The sequence below is a fragment of the Anopheles moucheti genome, chromosome 2 (genome assembly GCF_943734755.1).
Source record: "Anopheles moucheti chromosome 2, idAnoMoucSN_F20_07, whole genome shotgun sequence".
NCBI lineage: Eukaryota > Metazoa > Arthropoda > Insecta > Diptera > Culicidae > Anopheles > Anopheles moucheti.
The window spans coordinates 59,266,813-59,292,070 of NC_069140.1; the positions used below are offsets into that span (position 1 = coordinate 59,266,813).

Here is a 25,258-nt window from a genome sequence, read left to right on the forward strand (position 1 = left end):
AGAAAATGTTCTCTCACTGTATCCTGATTTTGAGCTAAACTGAAGCGACTGTTTTTTTTTGTGTTTCCCTCACGACGGCATTGATATCTCCGGCTGTTGAGCCGAGAGGGAAAGAGTTTACGCGCAGGGTTCCACGCGCTGATAAATAACTTTTGCCCTGTTGCGCTTACTAGGACGACCCAACCCAACGCCCTTCTGGCGAAGGCAGAAGATTACGGAGTCCAGAAATTTGAAGCCTAGGCGTGAAGATTATAAAAAAACGCAAGCAACCGAAAAGAGATGGCCTGTTGGTCGGTATCAAGTGCACTTGTGAGTGGTTGAAATAGCGAGCAGCATTTCGAGCCCAACTTGTTGATCGGTCGCGTGCTATCGGATTTCTAGGCGCACACTTGCATCGATTGAGAAAATTAATTAATTCGTGAAAAGACGAACGCTGCGCTATCAGTGATCTCGAGGAACTAATGGGTCAGGTCGTTCGGCCGTTGACGTAAGTTGGCCTGCTATCTGAAGAGTTTAAAGCGCGACAAAGTAAAACATATTGTAGTTTTCAAAATGAGCGCTAGAGATGACAGAAAATATAATCCCATTTTTATGCAGTTATAGTTAATGCAATAAGAGAAGTAATTGAAATAACTAACTGTGGGTGGTTTGGGGAAACATCCACATCCGGAATAAAACCGATTGGAAGATATTTTAACAGTGGCTTATCAGCTTCTGGTTGTTGGTCGTTATCTCGCGATGCTCCTGACCTATGGGAGGTGTTCGGAGTACTAGTAATTAGTCATTCATGTTCGTTAACGTGGTGGAAACTGGAATTATATCTCGGATCCGGAATGGGTGATATTGTTGTGGAATATTTACGTTTGTATAACAACAAGGGGTTGTAAATTAATTTGCGTAATCAACGATCGATAATCAGTACGCATTTCCGTTCCATTTAAGCGTACAGTTTACCAAGATGGTATGGGAAATCTGGAAAGTTGGAAAGGATTCTCCTGGATTTAGGTTATTGTTGCTAAGAGGATTATTGATGTATACAAAAGCTGTTAGTTCTGGTCGCATGAAATATATGGCGTTTTACATAATATTTTACAAGGCAACTAAATCTACCCCTTCAAAACAAAGAATGTTTGGTTCAAATTGTTGTAAAAAATATTTTATACACAGAAAGTAAAACAAAAGTAAACAATATGTTTTACATAACACGTTTGGCACAAGCCGTAATTCCATCAGTAAGAAGCGTGAGCATTAAGAAGCAGTTTAACAATAATTAACAATCCGTGACAAATCACATTTACTGGAATATCGGACAATTTTTATTACTACCTACAACAGGCAATTTGATTTCGCTTGAGCGGGGAAACCCAACCAAACTTGATAGGATAGCTAACATATTAGACATTTGTTCCGCTCATGGTTTCTAAAACTACGCGTCAGACAGAATGCACAATTTCACTGTCGCTTGCAAATCAGCCAAGAACTGTGAGTACTGTTGATATATATTATATCTTGAACAAAGAGTACAATTGCAGACGTAAAGTATGTTTGTCGATCACTGACGACCGGAAAAGTTCCACCGATATCACCGGGGTGTCTACCCACAAGGTCAGGTCAGCATGGTGAAACCAAATCAAACATATTAACGATCATGCGCCTTGCTTTCGTTTCATGATGATTGTTAGGTGCATGTGCACCATTAAGGTGGAGTGTGTCACTGCGTCAAAAGTGAGCTTTTTCCCCGTTTCATTGCACCATGCTGCCTTGGTTTTAGCACAGGCAAAGCGCCAATTGGCAACAGGACTGAAGAACATCTCTGTGTATCTTCCGTTTAGTAATTTTTCACTGGCTTTGTGACCTTTTGATGGAGAGTGGAGACGGAGGCACTGACTTAGTCGTTAGAGAATGTTACTTCCGCATACGTTCAACAATGCACTACCCATTGGGGTTTCCCACGTATCTGACCCCTTAGTCTCCTAGCGTATATGACTAGGACCAGGGCAGTAACTATTATCGTAATTACTGCATTGGCTTGCAGTTTATGATATTGCAAATCTTGTCTAAATTTATCTCGTTATCCAAAGTGTGAACTGTGACAGATGTGTGAGATTGAATTGAATTGAACATTTTTAAATAAAGAATGAGTAGTTTTACATGTTTTATCCAAAGCTCACGAGAAACGATGGGGATGAAATATCATTCAAAAAGGATGTTAGTATTTTATGAACTTTTTACGTTGTTGACGTTTAGGATTAATATCAATTTAGAAACTTGTTTATCAAACTTGTTGTTTTATCAAAAATATAGAAATTGTATTACATTACTGATTTAAGAATCAGTTAAAAAGGACAAACGTATAAACAACCAACAACTACGTTGCTATGCGACCCTTCTCAATTTAGTTTGACCCAAGACACAAGCCGTACAGAAAGTACACAAACGCAAAACCAAAAGTAGTTTAATTATACCCACATTAACATATGGCTAGCGCGTCAATCTCACCAATGACGCTATCTGACCTTCTGACGTGGTGTAGCGACTAGTGACGTCAGTGTAGTTAAGAAGTGGATTGCACTGGGAAGCTACTTTTTTGACACTTAACCACTTCTTCAAACAATTATTCAATGGTGAAGATCTCATTGACATTAGTATCATTTCTATGTGGTTCATTTGTTATGAGATAATCAATGTATCTGCAAAAGTTTCGAGAGCTGTCGTTTTATTTAAGATGCCAGAGATTCGTGTAAAGACGTACAACCCAGTCTAAAGTTGGACAAGAATGCGTAACGGATTTAAATCTATCATTGTCAAGACCATGAGCTAGGTCGATGAGTGCAGTCATCCGCATTCCAACACTAGGGCTAGGATACCGGTGATGATATTGCCGGTGAGAGAAACAAGACCTCCGTAGTGTCAAGTGCTGCATCGATCGATTTATTCTGTGGCTCCAACGGAGAGACCGCAGAACCATACATGAGCGTATAGCAACCGCAGCAGCCACGCTGCAAAAATGATCCCACGTATAGGCAGAAAAGTGGACGACTTTGATCTTCATTCGCAATTTTCACGGTCTCAGGTGCTCGTAAATCGAGAGTAAGGAGACCAACGAACAATTATGCAATGGTGCATAGGTGTCCGTGTGGAAACGTATCAAAAGCTTCCAGCAAATGCGCCGAGCAATGATGAACTCTCGTGTGTATGCGTATCCGAGGCGGGCCTCTGAGATTGCTTTGCACACTAGATCAGCAATAGCAGGTAGCAAATCATTTCGTCACCATCTTCCAGTGGCCCTTTCATTCCGACTAGGGGTGGACAACGTGCATGATCGACGTACTGGCAGGATGGCAGCGCTAGATGGCTTCCAACATGTGCGCTTGTGCACGCAAAGGGCACGTACACGCGCAGATGCACGCGACTCACGAGAGCAGGGTCAATGCAGGTGAACAGAGGGCAAGCGTAATGCTGAACTTGTTCAATGTTGATGAATTATTTATCCCCTTGAGTTATCAAGTGTTGTTTTCATACATTCAACATTGTTTGTTTGTGGTGCGCTGTACAGAGCATAGCCCGAGATTAGTTTTCAGTTTCCAATTTTTATCAATCATTCTACTACAACAACCGTTCGAAACACGAAACGAAAGTGGATCGAAAGCGTCAGAAATCAAAGACCATTTCTGTTTGCACAGCAGGTATTTGACCATTCGTTGATCGATACAAAAATGTTTACCTTATCCGCTGTAAAAGTATGAGTTTTCCATGAAATGTTTCCGCCGTGTTTCGCTACAACTGTCTGAATGTGTAAGGACGCCTGGCTTACAAGTTTCCTTTCTAATATGTGTGTGCAAAAATCCCAGACTTATTCGTTTTAAAATAGCGCTAGCAGTGTTGGTGGCAAGTGGAATGCATAGTTAAAGCAGTACAGACAAACAACTTTTTTTAATGCAGTCGATATTTTCGCTATCGAGACGGCTTTATAATTGTATTTTGGGTCTTAAGTTCTAATTACGTATTTACATTTCATTACTATCGCTTTGTGGTCTTGAACTATGTATGGGCATGCCCTCTATCCTTGAACATAGCTTAACTTTACGAATTGAATCGTCCGGTGCTATTTTCTTTATGTGTCTAAGATATTAAAGCCTAATGAGGTTGCAATATGTTCTTTAGTACAGTTACATCGTTGCACAGTTGATAAATGTAGAAATCCTGACATTTCCCCTTCTATTCTCCAGTAAACAATTTTCACAGTTATGTACATATTCACCGATAATTTAATTTTATTTCGCTTATATTGTTATTTCTTTCATTTTTATCCAGTTCTAGTATTAGATGTAAACGTACTTCATAAAGTTGCCTTATGTGCGTATCGTAGCGTAATTTCGATCATTCCAAACTTTATTTGATTATCCGTTTTCTTGAAACAGGTTCCAAAAGAAACCAAAAGGTAAGAGTGAGATTGTATTTGCCTTATTTTCCTTTTTAGTTATTTATTCACCCCTTTGATACTCGTATAACAGTATAATTAAAATAATACTTTGGTTGTCACAAATCACAAGAACGTAACAACAAAGAAATAGTATGTGCAATGAGTAATATACAATAATCTATCATGAATTGTAATGATGACGTTTATATTAATGCTATTCGTTTGTAATATCTTAGGAAGGAATGAGATATGTAAACAAACCAAGTTCACGCACGAAGCAACAAAGTTTCCTGTATTTAACTTTTTGTACAGTAGGTACGGTCGAGTTTTATTTTTTTGTTTGATTTGCATTTAACCTGATTTTTTGATTTTTTGATTTTTTTCACGAGAACGTGCGTATATAATTATTTTTACCTCATTGCCGGATAGTCAGTCCTTATCGAATAGTCATTGCTTAGACTAAACACAGTGAGGCTGAAAGTAAGAGTTACTGCAGAAGATCTCAAATCACAAAGACTGCATCGTTATTAGTATTTAGCATTAGCAGCCCTTTAACAAATTCCAAAACTGTTAAAATTGTATAGCATGGTGTTGGTAATGCAACATCGCGCGCAACTAAACCAATATTTGTATTATTTAACCTCATTGGTTAGAACAGACTTAAAAAAGAGGTTTAAGTTCGTTCACCTGTCAAACCTTGTGTCCAGAATGTTTGAAATGTGTCAATGTATTTTTGAGTTGTCATATAAATATTTTCAGAGTTGGCACTTTCACTATGTAACGCCTTCACATGCTTGTTAATCAATGATTGAAAGCGCTTTTTTTCATCATGCGTCACGCTACTTGTAACTTAAGAAACTGATGCTGACAATGCGGCTGACGGTCGAGCCTCGGTTCTTGTCGTGATCTCGTGAGAAGACGAGCGATCGTCCGAATGGGTAGACGAACGAATAACGAGTACAAGATCGATGGAAGGAAACAATCGACACATGTGTGGAGACGGTGAGAGACGCTTGAAGCAGCGTCTGGAGCTTATAAAAAGAACAGAACATACGCTGCTCCACTCCTATTTGCACTATTGCTCTCCAGCGTGTAAGTCGACTGTTGTTGGTTTCAAAATAAAGCCACTACCAGCAAAGATCCCTGGCTGGTGCAGCATGGTGTAAAAATAAAATTTCTATAAAGTGTTTAAGGTAGCTGTTTGCTGTTGCTAGCAAATTCTAGTTTAGGCAGCGATTGCAAAAATTCCAATTCCATAATTTACCAAAAAAGTTATTAGCAAAACAGTAAAAGTGATGTTTGGTGACACTGAAGCCTACATAGAATATGTGCATTAAATTTGTAAAACTGATTATCTGAATGAGAAAAAAAAACTCTCGGTGTGAATTTGTTTTTCATAGTGTACACATCTAGTGCCATAGTGAATGATGAAAAGTGAGTTTATGCATTTTTTTCTTGATAGTTAACATGATGTTCAAAAACGTTTCTTTTAGAAAGTTTTATAAAAAATATTAATATTGACAAATATACCAAATGATTGTTTTTGCTGCAATAGCTCAAAGCACGTTGTGAAGAACATTTGCTTCAATATTCAAATCTCTAATTAAATTATGACGATTCTTTCCAAAGTATACATCTCGTATATGAAATATGAGTATATGAAATAAATTCTGACTTAATAAACAGTTAGTGAAATGATAATGCTTCAGAGCTAAATCGTTGATAAAAAAATGAGCAAAAATAATTCTACTAAAACTTCATATGCGACTTGAACGCATTATGTAGTGAACTTGTCTAAGACATTGATTTTAATCAGTAATGCGATATAGAGCGGTTAATATAAATCAAATAGTGGCATGAATTATGTTAACATAGTATTTTAAAATTTGCTACAATAGCAATAGGGTATAATTTGTTATGGCAATACTATTAATTCGCGTATTAATCTAGACCAGATTTTCCGGGCTACAATCTCGATGCTGTAGACGAAGACTGGCAGTTCCTGGCTGTGGCTGTCAGATAGTTCAACCATTCATTATTTGGAAAACCAATACCAATTGAGAAGTTGGTAATATTACCGCGTTAGTACGTCTAATAGTCTACGTAGTGCGACGATACAAAATGACTACCACTCCAGCATTTACGATGGTCTCCAAGAGGAAACGTAAGTATATTTGATTTTTTTGTCTTCGTGTCCCTTGCGCTCTATGCCCTGTTTTAAATTTAATGTTTCTTCTGACACGTCAGTTTTTAAAGTCTCTTAACGGATATGTTATGATTGCTTTTAAAAGCGTTAAAACAAATTGCATGAAACCCTTTTTTTCAAGCAAAATTTAATTTAATGTACCGCTTTTTCGTGGAGTAGTAGTTGTAGTAGTTCGCTATGCAAACAAATTTGTACAATGACGCCTTTAATGAAGGTATAATGGTGTAACGTACTACGCTACGGATGTTAATCATAGGTGTTTGTTACTGTCTTCTGGGTTTCTGACCCCTGAGTACAGCTTCATGGGTATGATACGCGGAAACGTAACGTACGCGGAATATGGGAATTGTGGGAACAGTTTAGAATCAATCTGCAAAACCTTTTCATTAGTACGCGATCGTGAACGGTTGCCCTTGCCTTTATCCACGTGGCATATGTTCATGGCGACAGTAATGGTGGCCAAAGGTTAACGAAATGCAAAGCTTTGCCTCTCGGCGAGCAATGCATACTGTCTCATAATAACAAGACAAAAAGCTAGCCTTAATTACACATCCTGCAGCGGTCATCACACAAGTTCATCTTTTGAGTAGTACTATTTACTAGGAAGTATTTTTTTGTTAGTTACTTCATTGAAGAGCGCCGAGAGAGTTTGTAAAGAGTAGCATGGCGTGTAACGTTTGGTTGTTTTTATCCTCATTAGAAGATCCATCTTTATTAAAGACCAACCTCATATAGTTATAGATTTTGTTAAGATTTGATCACAACACGAGAACTTAAGTTGGAGAATTGAAATTGGAATTGCATAAAAATCCATATTTTAAAAAACATTCAACATTGACCTTGAAATTCATTGCATGCTGTCCTTACAAATCTTGTGCAATGCTACGCTTTATCCAAGTGACTTGCTGCACTCGTTTACTGCCAACAGCTTGAGAGGGTACTAAATTTCTTTCGTCTGTAGTTTAATTTCAAAAGTCTTTGGCGACTGTAAACTGTTCAACTGTTACGGGTGAGATGACATTAAATGTAGAAATAGTACTACTTCTTACCCACTATTCAGCTAATATGTTGGAAAATGGAAGTTACTTATCATTTTTATGCAATGAGCTAATTATAAATTGTGATAACTTTAACAGAATTCGCAACGTGTTTTCTTGTGGTGTACTTTTGTGCGATCTTAGCAAGAACAATGTATACTTTTTTCACGTCTAATATACGTCATACAATGATTGTTTGAACCCATTACATGCAATTAATGCAAGCGAAATACAGGGATGGATGCATTTCGTGAGAGATCAGAGCCACTATAAATTGAAATCTATGATCGGAATCGAGATATTGAGTTCGGTATTAATTAAATTTAACATATGAACGTGTTCGTCAAACGTTACTCATTACTATAAAATTAGGTAGAAAGCTTTGTCACAAACGTTTTGTATGGGGTTCATGAGTTGCAATCTGATCGGGTGCTGCTCTACCCGATCGTATTGAACAGTGGTGCATTGTAACCGCACCGTCTGGTATACACTTCTTTTATAATATTAAGTTACTTTCTTCCTTCTGAATGCTAATCTCTCATTTCCTTTCTCAATGCGTAGCAGAGCTTCCGCGTCAGGTATGCTGCCGAGAGGGTTAGAGTAGACGGCAAAAGCTATACTACCGCATTGGTCCATTGATTGCAATTTTATTCACAACGCACATTCCGCTGCTCCTCTCCTTTCGTCTTACTCGACTCAAGACGGGGCGTACGATATTCGCTCATGGTGTTGATCGTGATGTGGCACTAAGATACGTTTAAGCTTTTATCGGTGAACAGGCGAAACTACCAATTAAAAATGTGCTATAGTCTAATGAGTTCTGTTAATCCAACGCACAAGAAATCGGAGGTGCGATGGGTGCACGACGTACAGTGTTTTGTGCACGATATTCAGGGAAGGCATTTTGCCATCGATCTTGACCGTTGTGAAAGTAACCGGTTTAATAGTTCATATAGTTAAACGGCGTGTGCGACGTGCGAAAATTTTATGCCCTACGAGCCAGAGGACAGAAGCGAGCGATAAATGACCCGCTAACTTAATTCTGCCTCGATTACGGGGTTGATCACAGAAGTACGATTCACGTGCAATAACTAGTCATGTCAACGTGTTCGTCACCATCAACAACAAGGTTTGTCTCGGTTTGAGCGCCTAGCTTCAGCGAAACGTTGATCACAATTCATTGAGAAAAAGCTCAAATAGGTCACCGAGTGAAACCGATCATAAGGTCGGGTTCGTTGTCTATGATTAGCCCACGAGTGTCAGATGGGTTGCGGAAGTGGAATGATTACTTGCTGTGGCTTACATCTTGATCGGGTGGTGTAATGTGCATGAAGCATGTGGCTTATTTGAATCCAGCAGAGTTTCTCCTACTGTGATAGAACGGAAGCTGTGTGCCGCGTAATCATGCGTTAGCGAATTCCGGTAGTATTACAATAATGGCTATTTGCTGGCAATTGTGCATCCTGTTAGAGTGTTGCCCGCGGTACGGTTTCAATTACACCCATGCCTCCCATCTCACCAGATATCCTTGAGCGAGTGCGATATCTGATCGATTCTCAAAAAGGAATTAAATATGAAAGTTGACAAAATTTTTTAACGACACCGACTCGCGTCCTTCTGTGATATCTTCTTGAACTTAATCATTTGCTATTGTTTACTGAGAATGGAAACTTGAATCGAGAATGCCGGTAACTGATGTGCCTTCTTTGCTAATGTGGAGTTCCAGATGACGGTGACATGGGGCATAACAACTGCTGAAGACCCTAAGAACAGGTTTACGACACAATGCTCACTGTTTACAGTAAGAAGAGCATAGAACGGGAAGAAGAAAAAAAAACAGAAAAGCAATATAGTTCGATCTCCCCGAGCATCACGTACGTACGACCTTCACGCGATCTGTTGACTTCGTACATTCCTCGTGCGGACGGATGAAAGTGCAAGTGGGAAGGATTTATCTTGGGCATTGCAAAAAGCTAGAGGTAAACGTTCCGCAGCGTGTCGTTTACGTAATGTAACGGAGGTGAAATAGGTTTATGTCTTGCATCAACAATCGTTTGTTGTTTATATGGTTCACACATAGTCTCAAGGTTGGGCGTGCGTGAACTTGAGTTTTATGGTGCGGAGAGTAGAGCCTTGCAAAGGGTGAGGATAGTTGGGCTCATTGCAGCTGTAGCACATTGACACTGGTGTGCAACGTGACCAAGATCATCTTGGCCCTCTTCAGCATACCTGGGTTGACATGTATTCGGTTGTCTTCTGAGTTATACCGGGTTTAGTAGGGCGTTAAACCCAACAAACAAATCTTGACGAACGCTTCCTTGAACAAGGTGACATTGAACCTGCACGGGTACACCCGACATCCGGTGTATAAGTAATGAGGGTTTTTGCTTTTGGAAGGTGCGTTGGCATCAGCGTACGTTTTGCCTACTTCACATAACATTCGACAAATGTTTCAATTTTGTGTTTCTTTTCTCTTTCACGGACCGATCGCATTCAATTGCGATTCACAGGAGTCGTTAAGCTATGCTGCCTCGGAGTACTGTTTCTAACGTTAGCGTATGCAATCATTGTGATCGATCCCACCGAAGTGATTGTTGAAGATGTATGTATGCTTTTAAATCTATCGTGTTTAGCACACAAAACCTGTAAGATAAACGTACCTATTGTTCACTAATATTTCATCCTTTTGTTTTGATTTTTGTGTAGAAACTGTCCATGTATGAAGGATCCTACCTAAACCGCTTGTGGAAGAAACCGCCATTAGAGGTGTTCATCAGCATTTACGTCTTCAACGTTACTAACCCAGAGGCATTTATGCGTGGAGAGGAGCGTTTGCGCTTACAGGAAATAGGACCGTACGTGTACCAGGAGTTTTTGGAACATCGCAACTCAACCTTCAACCCGAACGGTACGCTTAGCTTTGTACCTGTTCGGCGTCAAGTGTTTGTACCAGAGCGATCCGTCGGAGATCCGATGGAAGATCGGATTATGATACCGAACATAGCCTTGCTCGGTGTGTCCAGTGCAGCCTATCGCATGTCCACTTTTGCCGCATTTGCAGTAGCTGCTGCTCTAAAACCACTCGGCATGTCACCGATTCTAAACATCACTACACACGACCTTCTCTGGGGATACGACGACCCTCTAGTGAGGATTGCCTCAACCCTATTGCCGGAATTAATACACTTTCAAAAATTGGGCATATTAGATCGAGTAAGTGAACCACAAACTGCTTTATGCATCATTAATGAATCGTTTAAATCATGTTTTAATCGAACATACTTTTCAATTGCACAAAGTCTTTGTTTCGGGGTTTAACGGAATGGTCCTTGGAATAGAGCCCTTGCGTTGGTGTTTTCACGCTTTACTCAGGAGTTTACTCGTTTTCTGGTCGTAGATGTTTGACGATGGATTCGATACGGTAACCATCAATTTGCCGGAATCAGTACGAAATCAGCAACGGGAAGCGGAGGACAGCATCATTGATGATGATGTCTCGGATGAGTTGGCAGAGAGCCTACAGGAAGAATATTACCACGACATGGTAACGAGATCGAAACCCGAAGAACCGATCCGTGACTACTCTATCGATGTGTGGAATGGATCGCCTGGTCTAGCCCATTGGGGTTATGTCGCGAAAGATCATTGGGATGCTGATAGAAGGTAACGTAAAGAGGAGCTTTTTTCTAGACATACCGACATCACATCTTTCTTTTATCTTTCTAGAAACACACCGTGCAACACACTGCAAGGATCGTACGATGGGTCCGTTTTTCCTCGAAATATATCCAAAACGGAAGTGTTTAAAGTGTATCGTAAAGCATTCTGTCGCACCTTACCAATTGCTTTCGAACGGGAAGGAGAAGTGGATGGCATCAAGGCATACTGGTTTTCGATCCAGGAAAACGCTTTCGAAAGCTCGATAAACGATCCATATACATCGTGCTATTGTAAGAACAACCAGTGCCTTCCCAAAGGGCTGGGAGATTTGAGTCCCTGCTGGTACAGTGAGTATACATCCAGGAATACCTGCAATCGACTGCGAAGAATGTTGTTTGTCTGACATGTTCGACTGGTAAATCTTTCAGACATACCCGTAGCAGTTTCCTTGCCGCATTTCTACAAAGGTGATCCAACTCTCTCGCAAGCGATTGATGGGTTGAGCCCAAACAAGGAAAAACATGACGCTGTTATCATTATGCAACCGGTTAGTGATAACCACCGTAAAGCAACCGCAAATCCGTTTGAATCAATCAATAACTATTTCATCATATTTTTGCTTCTGGCAGCAACTTGGCATTCCCATGAAGGCAAACATCCGCGTCCAAATCAGTCTTTTGACGAATGTGAGCTTCAACTCCGAGCTGAGACCGTTTCACAACACTGTCATACCGTTGATATGGGCGGAAATGGTATTGTTATAAACCTGCCGTTCAATGATTAAAGTATACGCGTTTTATTAACACACAATTTTCGTTTCTATCTTCACATCTTTCGATACAGTCGTTGGAAAAACTCACACCGGAGTTAATTTTGCTGCTTAATCTCCTGTTTGGAATTGCACCATATCTGCAGACAGGATTCGTGTGCATACTCGCATTACTGGGAGCCTCTTTGCTGGCGACAGCGGTACTATTATTGTTATGCTCTTCGGAAGTAGCTAGTTTTGAGTACGATCCACGGAAATCTATACGATACTCGACCGTTAATATGATCCCGTATCCACTAAGAAAAGAATTGGAAAAATACGGAGAAACCGAAATAATACGGCGTGAACCGCTGCTGATAGAAAACGGTGCATGATGCGTTCCTGGTGGTATATGCTAATTCTAATACAAGATGGTGTTTCCATTAGGCTCGCATAGGTGATAGGTGTTATGGAAAAGAGCAAACGGACTGACATTTTATTCTTATAGAATAACTGCACTTACAGTTCTTTCAAGTGACTAAGTACAAGTCCTCGATTCTGTTTCCACACGGTGGATCAGCTACAATACACTCATTATGTTAGAATCATTGTGATATACTATTATTAGTAAGTTAGTTTGTAAACACTGCAGTGACCATGTGGTAGGAAATTGACAACTGTTTTTCAGTATTTTCCTACCGTTGCGATCGGCTTGTTTAGGTTGAACAACTGATGCAGCTGTAGTCAAGCATAGTATGTATTCGTAAACGTAGAGTCCTGTTACACAGATGTACAAATAGTTAATATGGTGTTAAATGGTATAATGGAAACAAAATGTAAATAACAATGTTGTGAACTGGAATGGATGGAAATATTAAACTTTTAAAGAATTTCGATGTGTTTGTCCTTTCTTTTGACTACACCGGAAAGATAATCCGATTTTTGTATTTAAAACGTTTAGATAAATAACCTAAAATTGTTTCATTGTTGTGTTCATGATTTGTTTGCGTTATAAATTAACAAAAAGCTATGCAAACTAAAAAAAAAAATTTTTCTAGCCATAGTTTAGCATCTAGACAACCGGAGAGTACAACACCACATACCATAAGCATTGAGAGTAAATCCAATTTAAGTAAAGCTAGTGTCATCAATCTATATTTGCCGTTTAATTAATTTAAATATTTGTGCGCATTTTTTTATTTTCATACCAGGCTTTGCTTTTTATTTATTTAGAATTTCATGCGTTAGCAATACGTTGGCTTGGCCGTTCTTCTTGAATTAAAAAAAAATATTATGCGAATTTTTGAAAGAAAACATTAATAAAAACTGCAAGCAAATGTTTTTTTTTAACAAAATAGAAAGTATGTATGCAGCCATTTTATTCGTTTTTACCTAATTTTGTGATGTAAACTAACTTAGATGTCAAATTTCCATAAACCGCGTATAAGAGGGACCGTGCAATTCGGACTGCCTGTACAATTTTCATAATTTATACGTAGACTTATACAGCCAATACCAGACTTACGCAGTTATCGACTCACGCAGATTCAGAGATGCAGAGAGAAATTGAATTTCGAATTAGCAAATTTCAAATTAACCCAAAAATCGTATATTTTATTCCTATAAACAATACTTTTCATAAAATTTCATTGTAAATCTTTCAACAAAACCGTGGAAATATAAATTTTGAATGTGCTTCGAAGCGTGGAAATAAGAATTCGATCCTTGAATACGTCATATACACGATGATTTGAAGGAAACTCGAAAACGCATTATTCGCGTATATCTGTTATGTTATGTAAGGCAAAAATTTAATTTTACAACATTATGAAAGTGTTCATTTTATCTCACATATTATCATGATCAGAGAAAATACGGCACTGCCGTCATACTATAAATTAAATAAAAATTATCATGATCAGTGGAGGATCAATCCCCTTGGAGGCCCAGGGCGGAATTTTTCAAGGGGGGCCCATAATTTTGCTACGGCATTATCGGTGTTAGCGAGATGTACTTCAAACATGATGTAACAACACCAGCAAAGTCTCGGAAAGAAAGCTCCCTTGCGTACATCTCAGAGTTCTGTTGCGTAGCCTTGTAAACGGGCCTAGTAAGCTAGTCTCTATATATAAACGTTTGTATGCGCTAAGGAGAACCATAACGCCACTACTTGGATCGCCATTAGCTGGTACGAAATTCCATACAAAACCAGCTGTTTTCAGATTGCCGATACCAGGAGAGCATCCACAGAAGAGGTAGCACCTAGTACAGCAATTTTGGTCGAAAACCGCCGAAAGGTATGCAATGTTTAAACACTAACTTTCCCGTCGGTGGAGAAAAATTTCTTCGAAAACTACCAGTTTCTGAATGTATAGTACCAGGAGAGCATCCACGGAAGAGGTAGCTCCTGGTACTGCGCCGTAAGGTATGCAATGTTTATACACTAACTTTGCAACCAACTTGCAATGCGCCGTCAGGTATGCAATGTTTATACACTAACCTTGCAACCAACTTGCAATGCAAGTTTGATGCGAGCAAGAAACTTGCAGCAAGATGGCGCGCAAGATGGCGCCCAACTTCGTACTTGCATGCAAACTTGCATGCAAACTTGCATGCAAGTTCTTGCAAGCAAATTCTTGCATGCAAACTTGCATGCAAGTTTGCATGCAAGTTTGCATGCAAGTTTGCATGCAAGAACTTGCATGCAAGTTTGCATGCAAGCTTGCATGCAAGTTCTTGCATGCAAGTTCTTGCATGCAAACTTGCATGCAAACTTGCATACAAACTTGCATGCAAGTTTGCATGCAAGAATTTGCTTGCAAGAACTTGCATGCAAGTTTGCATGCAAGTTTGTTGCATGCAAGTACGAAGTTGGGCGCCATCTTGCGCGCCATCTTGCTGCAAGTTTCTTGCATACACCAAACTTGCATTGCAAGTTGGTTGCAAGGTTAGTGTATAAACATTGCATACCTTACGGCGCATACCTAGTGTATAAACATTGCATACCTTACGGCGCAGTACCAGGAGCTACCTCTTCCGTGCATGCTCTCCTGGTACTTTAAATTCGGAAACTGGTAGTTTTCGAAGAAATTTTTCACGACCAACGGGAAAGTTAGTGTTTAAACATTGCATACTTTTCGGCGGTTTTCGACCAATATTGCTGTACTAGGTGCTACCTCTTCCGTGGATGCTCTCCTGGTATTATACATTCGGAAACAGGTAGTTTTCGAAGAAATTTTTCTCGATCAACGGGAAAATTAGTGTCCTTGTACTGGTGCAATTTCGTTTATACTTTAAAGTCACAAAGTCGATATTCTTCTCTGCATTTAATTTATCACATAGAAACAAATGTTTTATATAACCAAGGAAGATATTTTTGATCAATTTTCTACCTTGTAAATTAATTTTTTTTGCTATAAATTAACTTTGTTGTAAAATTTTCAAAAATCGCACAATCGGCAAAATTTTTTTGGGGCCCCCAACACGGCGAGGCCCTAGGCGACCGCCTACTCCGCCTACCGTTTGATCCGCCGCTGATCATGATGAAATCATTAGGAATTCCTTATTTCTCTATTTTTTGGCCCTATAACGGTTTTCCGTTAAATGTTTGCTAGAAAATATATAGTTTTAGTTCGATTTGACTAAGATTCTTAAATAACATGAGATTATTCCTGTATAATTATTTTTCCTTCAAATTATATCGCTACCGATCAAAGCGCATGCATGCCCTACCGTACCTTATTAGGTCGTCGAGCTGTAGTATTGCGTAGAAGTTGAGAAGACACGAGATCCTTTCCTATTGAAAAATTTTCATGATAAAACGGTTTCTGAATGGTAAATCTTTGTACAGTCCCAATTCATTAAGGGACGTAGGAACAATAATTTATGGTAATTGAACGAAAATGGAAATTAAATGTTGATACACTCTAGTCGCGTTGTTCGCCCATAGTTTCGCTGTTCGAGCAGTATTTTTCAACAGAGTTTCGAGTTTCGAACAGTTGCTGAAGCTTTTTCGAAATATTCATTCAATGAAAGCTTTGTGCTATCGATTCATTACACACGTGTTTGTAAAAAAGTTGATAGTTTAAGAGAAATTGATAAAGTTTTGTTACTTAAATTAGAAATGTTTCCTCTTATGATAATCAACCGAAATTTGTAAAATACGATTTTCTTCCATTTAACCTTCTTCTTGAGCTGTGATTAAAACATATTAGCCATATTATTAAGAACAGGTTGCGGAACATGGTTACGGCGACGGTTCACAATCTGTCATCACCAGTCGATAGCATCTAGATTTTCTCATAGTTCTATAAGTTTCGTCAGTTTTCGTGGTATATTTTTTACTGGAAAATGCTTACAAAAACAAATAAAGTTTATTCCTTCTTTGTTTCAGTATTATTTTTAAAAAAGCTAATGAGGGTATGATAGAAGTTAAAATTGTTTAAATTTTTAGAAACGTTTAAAAATTTTAACCCAAATACAAATTCAAATCTCCGAAACAACAAAAACCTTTGCATTTATAAATCTATTTTATTCCAAAAATATGTTTCTCTGGGAACAATCGAACCAACAAGCTACCAATAAAAAGATCTTATGAAATGTACATAGTGTATTTTTAAACGCATACTTTTCTAAATTAATATCACAATTTAATTTGATATACACAGTTTCTAAATTAAAAAAAAAACTCGAACACGTGGCTTTTCAGGAAACAGAAGGCATCATAATTTCAGTTGTTTTGTATGGTTTCTACTATCCATTGGCGGTAGAATGAAATTTTGGTATACACATCCGGATAGTTTTTAAACGCACAACCCGATCCAAACGATGTAATTCCAACTAATATCCATGGACCCCGTTTGCTTATGCGACATTGCAATGGACCGCCAGAGTCTCCCTATGGATAATGATAAGGAAGAAAAGTTTTAAAATTGTTTGATAAAGAAGGATTACATAATTTTTAATTGAACACGCGATAATTTTTAATTAAAGCGTTTTATTACTTGTAGAGGACAACTCATATGTAGATCACATGGTCATACTTTCCATATTGTGCTTCTACATAAAGCCCTTAAAACATTTTTCGATTTTAAATGATTATGTTAAAACAAAATCGACGGGTTCATCCAAACTATGTACATACCACACATGTTCCACCGGCTCCGTCCAGGTTTCCAGCGCAAAGATGACCACGGTGTAGTTTGATGAAATCCCCATACGCTTCCTCGCACCTTACAAAAGCAATGATAAGTAAATGAATATAACAAAATATCACCTCGGCTACCAAAGTCATCAGTTCTGGGTAATTACTTCTTACTACTCTGTATCGGCGCGCGCGTTTGCAGCAAGACATCGGTTAATTCATCATCGATTGTAGATTTTCCCCAACCTGTTGCTAAGCAATCCACGTACTGGGATGTATCTGGCATCGCACTTGTAGAAGGGCCATGATCCGTCTCGACATCCGATGCGGTATTAACTGTTGGACCATTGGCTTCAGGTGATACGAGATCGATGGTGTCCTCGGTACGGTAGTTAGGTTCTTTGCGATAGTAAACTGGTGCATGGGAAAATTTATCGTTCCGTCGCCTATTGTTACCGAATTTACTGTTCAGATTCGCCCGGTGATGCTGATGCTGGGACACCACGTTGCGAGCCAAGACCATATTTCCTGCAAATGGGTGGTATATCCATCGTTTCCCATTGAGGCTCTGGCGGGGATGGGGTTTGTCTGGTTTGAACATACCCACGGTTAGCAGTCGCCTCGATGACCGACTGGAATGATTCAGTCTACCTTCACTCGCTTCGTCGGAGCTTTTGGATTCTGGTTGTTCGATCGATACATTTAGACGCGTGCGATTGGAACGAAGAGCCAGAAGTCGTTCCGCTACCAAATGGTTAATCATATACCGTGCAGTGCGTGTTCGTAAAGATCGATCATTCGTAGATGGCGTTTGTAAGGATTTTTTAAAGTGTCTTAAAAAATTGTCATCCCTCAATGGGACGGGTTCTGGAAAAGCGTCTTGGGTTTGTTCATAGAAGTTATCGGTTTGTGGTTCTTGCGGATTATCTAGATCGTCAGAGGGAGTTTTTTCGAAGAAATAGGCTGGTTTGTTTCCTGTACTCAGTTTCGATTGTTGGCCAGGCCTTGGATCAAATGTCATGCTGTTGACTTTAAAGTCTGCAAACGGAAGACATATTTTCCTTACACGAGAATTTGGTGACGTATTAGCTGACTTTCCCAGCTTCAGTAACACTGTGGAATAATATGATGTATATTAGTGTTATATTGGCTCGTTGGCTCGTATCTAAGATCACAATTACCTAGATCATGCTTGAAGTTATGATACTTCTCGTGCAAAATTATTTTATCAACCGGAATGCGCTGCTCGAAGCCAGATTCCGTTCGACGATCATATTCTCCAAGAACCACTGTCCAAAGAGCGGGAAGTGGCAGGTTGAACAAATCGCTAGTAGGGAACGTATAACTTCAGGTTAGTAAGCATATACAACCAAATTGAACTTTCGAATGGACTTCTACTCAATTGTCATACGGAATTGCTTTGGAGATTGTAGGTGCAAATCAGCATAATATTTTAAAAGGAAGCATACACACTAGAATAGCGGGAAATATATACGTACTTGTGAATACAGTGGGCTGCAGATAGTACCCAGTTTCGATCAATCAGCACTCCACCACACCAATGGCCTATAAAACCGTACGAAGGATGCAACAGCTCCAGTGATACCTGCCATGGATACTGACCTTCGACTGTGGGCGTACCGTGCATTATTTTAGGATTCCTAACGAAGGGCGTCAAGCTGGAGTGACTGTAGTTGGTAGTAGTTGGTATTTTGGTAAGGTTACTCCGTGGTTGACGACGCGATGTTCGTACTCCACAATCTAAGAAGAATTTTAAAAACATAAAAATAGGTTGGAGTTTAATGAAGATATAATTAATCTTACTAATTTTTATTTTTGGTGGCTAACTCAGAATCGGTTTGAAAATAAATAAAATTTTATAACATATTTTCTTATTTCAAAATTGATAAATGAATCTCAGCATAATAAAAGGTTTAAGGTACATCTCTACACTCTAATGAACGCTTTTGTGCTGGATAAGAGGTTTAAATCAAGATAAATCAATAATCTATTGACGGTGTTATCATTTGCTACGGGTGACTCGCTCAGCTTTAGTGCTGAAGGATACTTCTTTTCTGTCGGGAAGTCTTTCCGGTCTAATAATACACAACCATTGTTTTTAACGGTAATCGTATTACCTAGCAGTGTAATTTAATTACCGTAATTATAAGCATCGTGTAATATGGTGTACGCTTCTAGTGTTTCAACTAACTATGGATATGCTACATTATTGGCAACCGAACTATACACGCAGGCTGATGTGCTAGTTGTGCATACTTTCCCTTTGTATTATCGAATAAAAACTACTGCTGCAACAATCCCCTGTTGAATCATTGGTTGCATACACTCTTATACGAATACGTCTCCGGAGGCGTAATAAGGGACGACTTCCGGTGAAAGTCCTTATCTACAATGGTACACAGTTTTCCATAAATTAACATCACACGTGCAACCGATCGCAACTACTCGTGCAGCATCCCCTCCTGTTTTGATAATCATTAGACAATGATTGTGCTGTAGGAGAAAACAGTTCCGTTTACTTCCAATTGTGCTTTTTGTGTTCCCTACTTTGTCCACTTTTTCTTTGATTTACAAGGTTAGTATTGTTGATATACAAATCAAGCGAATCACTTCATTTACGCGATTGGACGCGTCTTGAAACTCAGTACATACCACACACAAAGTGTATGCTTATCTTAAGGGTACGCATAAGATACGTATAGTGGTGCATGCAGGAAATGAATTGGCATTCATTTCAATATTGGAAAATTGGAATACTTCATATAAGATAGGATATTCGCAAAAAAAACGGTATAAACACTATTGATACTTAAGCAAGTGTTTCAATCAAGACGCTGATTTTTTTTTTGCTGGACTGCTTGAGAGCCCACCGTGCCGGTAAATCAACTACATTTCATGTGCTCGTTAGGGCCAGCAAGATCCACGTGCATACCTGACCTACCTGTCGGAAGAGATGGAAAGAGGAAATAACAAACAAAAGCAGCAAAAAACCGGGTTTGAGTGTTGTAATCAAAGTAGCTGCAGAGTTTGTTCCAGGTTTGAAATCATCCTGCAAAGGCCGTTGAATGGATGAAAGGAAAAGTAAAGTTGTCTACAAGCGAGTGATACGTTCCGCTTGTCCCTTGTTCGAACTCGACGCGAATCATCGTGCAAGCGCAATGCTCTGTGTGAGATGCAATTGTGTATTATGTGGTGCAATTTATGTATTTTTTATACTTTCTTCAAATATATGTCCGATAACTGTTCGACAGCGGTTCAGTTCCACATACTTGACGTTCGTTCGGAAATGTTTTATGACTTATCGTTACGTAGCAATTTTTACTCAATTTCTGCTTTTCTTCCGACTGGTAACAGAAGTCCACGAATCTTGGGCAGAGTTTTTGCTGCTATTGAGGCACCGAAGCAGTTACTGCACTGCTCATATATTATGATGCAATCAAGTGCCAGCAAATGTTAATGATAGGTTACAGGCGAATAATGCAAAATGGTACACTGAAAAGTGCTCACTTTGTCTGACGTTTATGCTTAGCATAATGATCACGGATGGAAGTAACTAAATGAACGAAATTTCTTTTTCCACATAAAATCATCGTTTTAACCAAATTCGAAGGAAAAATAAGACATAAAACTAAATATTCCTTCAATTTACATAAAAATGTGTACGATCAGGGTTGATTTGGAAGAAAAGCGGGAATCTGTTTTCTACGTTCAACGGTTGATTTATCCATACATGAGCAAAATTAAATCAACACGCACTGACCTGGAGAGAATGCACAGTTGAGTTATTGATCATCATGTTTAGATATTTTTACATAACACACAATGGAGCGAAGTCCTTAAAGAATTTTTGTTTTTTTCTCAAACGCATTTTAATTATACCATCTTATTTTATTTTTCAAATTTTACTGCCTTCGTTTGACGATTATGCACGATTCGCTTAATACCAACTTCGGAATCTTTTTTAAAGGCATATGTTTGAAATGAATACCACAGGGTATTTTCATAAAGCATAAAAATAGGGTGAGTCATCAATATCGCTAATTATATAATATGAAAAATTAAACTGAATTGGCTTTTTCGTATGTCGTATAAGGATCATTTGCAACATTAAATTAGTTGACTTATTTTTAGCTTTAGTAGGTATATCATCCATCCATAATTTTATATGCATGCACATTAAACTTTGTTATATTAATACAAGGACCAATCCCATGTCATCAAATCAAATCAAATATCTCAATATTTTGTACCACTTTCCTTTTAAGTACTTCTATTTACACTAATACTAACGATGAGATATAGAAAAAATGAAATAAAATCAACAAATGAGCAAAGGAGAAAGAAAACTATGAAAACAAAAAACATCCATTCACGTGTAATACGGTCATTTGTTTGAAACTATGAAGCACACTTTCGATACATCTCATCGCCACTGATCAGTCTGAGCAGAACCACGAAATTTGTTAAGTACAGCAAAGAACAGTGGTCTTGCACTCAATTTGTCCAAAGGAAATAAATTTTCGTTTTGTTCACAGTATAATCGATTTATTAACACTCCCGTTTCGGTTGTCACTAGCGTGGCCGGCGTCACGCTAAGTTGGATATAAATGTTAATCTCCGCTTTCTGGGACTTAAGAGAAAACAACAGTTCCCCGTTTGCATTCCTATTACCTTTTGATAGTTGTTTTATGTTCAGGTTAGGCCAATCTTTTGTGCTGTTTGTGAGTTATGTTCAAAGCAAACCGTTGAAAGTACAATCATTTTTTCTGCCGAACGATGGCTCCATTGGTTCATAAAAACCGTAGAGAATAATTTCTAATTCAATGACGAGATGTTGAAAAATTAAGCAAACACAATGACAATTTTAATCCCATCATAACATTTTTCAAATTAATGAGTTTTTACTAATAATTGAGAGTCGTTTTATATAATGTTCCCGATAATTGTAAAACACAATATAGATTCACTTACATCATATATCACCCTATTATTTCATTATTTTATGGAATAAAATAAACACTATTAAGAAAAGCTTTTAGCTGATTAAATTTCTTCATAACATATTGTACCACACTCTCATAAAAAATGAGACAAAACCTAGTTGAGAGAAAAAAACAAGATCTCATCTTGGGTTGTGTTTGAGATGCTTTTCAATATCCGGCACTTATGATGTTATGTTTCTTTTTAAGGTTTACCCGTTTGTTACATGTTATTTATTCCCCACCTCCACTGCTCCCAGCTGCTGGCTGTCCGTTTTAATATTACAGCATCAGTCCGCATTTCAAGCGTATTTTAATTGCGGATGGGACTGTATCTATCAGTTCCAGTCGATCTTCCGATATGTTGGAAACGGAATTTCACTTTCATTGGGAGCAATATCATTCCCATGATTTTCCAGTTGGTATCGGTCAATACAAGGTGCGAAAGATTATGTTACCATTTCTCGGGGCAAACTATAGCCCCAAGCCCCAGTGAACAGACCTATCAAAAGCTTGTTTGAAACGATAGTTTGTGTTGTTTTTGTTTAACGTGAAACTCTAAACAAACTGTTTGCGTGCAAATTGTACTTCTGATCGGTGAGATGGCCGATCGATAATGAAGGGGGCAACGCTGTTCGCGCAAGATTTACCTGCGAGATCCATGTTGATAATGGTACAGGACAGACTCTCACTTCCTTGAGCTAAACATTACGAGTGTGCGAGATTTGAGCTGGAACCCCGGCTGAGAGGGAACATTTTATTAGCATAATATGTCGATCCGGTTTCCATTTTTCGGGCGTACTGTGCTTATTAGCCATTTTTTATTGCCCAATGCAAAAATCCGCACGGTACTTCCGTCCAAACAACGAGCAGTACCGCATGAAGACGAGCGGAAGCATCGACCAATACTTAAAGAATGGCCCATAAGGAAGAGAGGATGAATCAGTGAAAGTTTCTTGTATAGGCACCTTTTATGGAGTAACACAGTTTACATAATCGTCTGTCCGCGAATGCGAGTGGCTGGTTCGGGGCTGAGGCAATCATGTTTGGAAGGTTGTCCATCGGTTTGGTTTTACATACTCTCCCTCGAGCGCCCGGCACGACCATTCTATCCGTTCGGAATTGTTAAGCAAATGCAAGCCAGTGGAGAGAAACCGTGGGCATGGTACAGGGAGGCGTACCCGAAAGATCTTGAAAATGTTTTAATTAATATGCAGATTGTACAGACTCTCGCACCGCACGCCAGTTTCTCCGATGGCGAAAAAGCGTAAAATCGTTAGTTTAGGTGTAAAAGGAGTACAGTGTCTATACATCCATGTTTAAGGCGTTGTTAACTTCCGCGAAATCCACCAGTGTACGATGGAGCCCAGGCATCACTTTCCTCCTTATTACGTGTTTGCTGTAAATCATTGATTTGTATCAGCCCTCAATGGGTTGGTAGTCGTCCACAGGCTTTCGAATGCATAATAGCCTAATTAATTGCATATCTTTAGACGAGTCAGAGACCGTTTGGAACGCGTAAACCTGATTTACACAGGGCAGTTCATTCCATTCATCGAAAGAAAATTATATAAAATTATACCCATTTGTTGTACAGAGATAGACGTGAAGCTCCAACTGGACGCCTGTTGCATGAACAAACTAAATTGTGTAGAAAATGCGTTATTATGTGACAATAGTAACATATGTCAAATGCGTGTTTGCGCTTGGCCATACCATAATCTGAATGGTTGCAGGAATGCATAAGATAGTAAAACGAAAGGATGAACGCTAACGGAATACGAAGTGTCAGAATGATTGAGCATAAAAATTCATCTTGGTTTTTTGCAAACGCATGTGATCGTATGCACGCGATGTTCCTCAGGTGTCGTTTGCAATATGTAATCGAAAAGCTCATTTTGACAATTTTCAATGCAGATAACTGTCAATCAGCACAGGTTAGGATGATGGAGCTGGCGGTAAAGAAGCAAAAGAAAACAGTATGAATGCATAATATTTATTTGTATTCCGTTCAGTTCATTTTGTACAGCTCTAAAACAAAATCTCACTTAATGAAATCACGCTCGTATAGTCATCATTTTAGCTGTATATTTGCAAATGAAAAAGCTTAACGGCAAAAATAAAGTTTCCAACTAGCGCCATTAAGAAACAAAAAAATATTAAATTTCCGTGACGGTTACCATTCACTAAAATCAAGTTCAAATCTTCAAAGTTCAAGTTCAAATCAAAGTCTTAAATGGTCTCAACAGCAGCAAATATTCGCTCGCGAAGCTCTACATTACCCGAAATCATCGTTTGCAATGCAAATTATGCTCAAATTATTTCATAATTCACAACACAAACAGCGGCATGGAATGGCCACGATGCATCGTACGACTCATTCCACATGTATCACATCTGGTACCGTACCATCAGCGGGAGCAAGGGCTCTACTTAGAATTATTCTGCGTTGTTTGTATAAAAGGGGACAAACCCCAAAAGAAGGGAAAAACAATGCTAAACACACAGCGAGGTAATCAAGATCTTACCTGAAAAGAGCAAGTTTTCAGCACCGACGAAACCAACGATTAACAGCAAAATGGCCATACACATTGTTTGTACATTTTGCATGATTCTTTCCTCCGGTGGGGATTATTTGCTCGCTGCCGGCTATCCTTTTCTATTGCCGCGTGTTGCCACCGTGCAGGAATGATACTGCCAAATGATGCACTTTATAATCTCCTACCGCAACCGGATTTTGATTGATCCGTGGTCGAGTCGGAGAGACGGATTTTAATTTGATTATAAGTTGCATGCAACGATAAGCGGAACATAATTTTCTTTGTAATTAAAATGACCGTTAAAAGCACGATAGCAGGATGTGGAAAATGAACAGAAGTTCCTTGGAGTTTGCGTATTGTTGTTGTTATGGTGCTATGTTCGGCAGTCAATGTCCGGAATAGAAGTGAGCACAACAAGCGTTTCGACTGGTTTGGAGGTGATATAAAACTGATTCCAATTCTGTAACCGTTTGCAGCAAAAGCACATCGCTCGTATGAGTA

The 25,258-nt window shown here is 38.9% G+C and overlaps 2 protein-coding genes across 2 annotated transcripts; one reads left to right on the top strand and one right to left on the bottom strand.

Annotated features, from left to right (window-relative positions):
- The first annotated feature begins 6,544 nt into the window (after positions 1-6,544).
- On the top strand, positions 6,545-12,920 carry LOC128297727 (scavenger receptor class B member 1). Its single transcript, XM_053033417.1, has 8 exons — positions 6,545-6,587; positions 10,177-10,268; positions 10,373-10,879; positions 11,064-11,329; positions 11,393-11,673; positions 11,755-11,873; positions 11,956-12,078; positions 12,170-12,920. The coding sequence occupies exons 1-8, from the start codon at positions 6,545-6,547 to the stop codon at positions 12,467-12,469; spliced, it is 1,731 nt and encodes a 576-aa protein (XP_052889377.1). The 3' UTR covers positions 12,470-12,920.
- A 3,883-nt stretch (positions 12,921-16,803) lies between these two features.
- On the bottom strand, positions 16,804-24,827 carry LOC128298397 (uncharacterized). Its single transcript, XM_053034148.1, has 6 exons — positions 24,746-24,827; positions 18,717-18,978; positions 18,399-18,544; positions 17,385-18,330; positions 17,218-17,305; positions 16,804-16,971 (listed from the first exon to the last, which is right to left on the bottom strand). Exons 1-6 carry the CDS (start codon positions 24,825-24,827, stop codon positions 16,804-16,806), a joined length of 1,692 nt encoding a protein of 563 aa, XP_052890108.1.
- Between the last annotated feature and the right edge of the window lie 431 nt (positions 24,828-25,258).

Excerpts from the sequence above, each read along its gene's own strand:
- LOC128298397 (XM_053034148.1), bottom strand. The coding sequence starts at position 24,827 with ATGCAAAATGTACAAACAATGTGTATGGCCATTTTGCTGTTAATCGTT. Across the intron at positions 18,545-18,716 it reads GCAGCCCACTGTATTCACAA|CGATTTGTTCAACCTGCCAC; the intron begins GTACGTATATAT and ends GTTCCCTACTAG. Across the intron at positions 18,331-18,398 it reads TAACTTCAAGCATGATCTAG|TGTTACTGAAGCTGGGAAAG; the intron begins GTAATTGTGATC and ends ATTATTCCACAG.
- LOC128297727 (XM_053033417.1), top strand. The coding sequence starts at position 6,545 with ATGACTACCACTCCAGCATTTACGATGGTCTCCAAGAGGAAAC. Across the intron at positions 10,269-10,372 it reads CCGAAGTGATTGTTGAAGAT|AAACTGTCCATGTATGAAGG; the intron begins GTATGTATGCTT and ends ATTTTTGTGTAG. Across the intron at positions 11,330-11,392 it reads CATTGGGATGCTGATAGAAG|AAACACACCGTGCAACACAC; the intron begins GTAACGTAAAGA and ends TTATCTTTCTAG.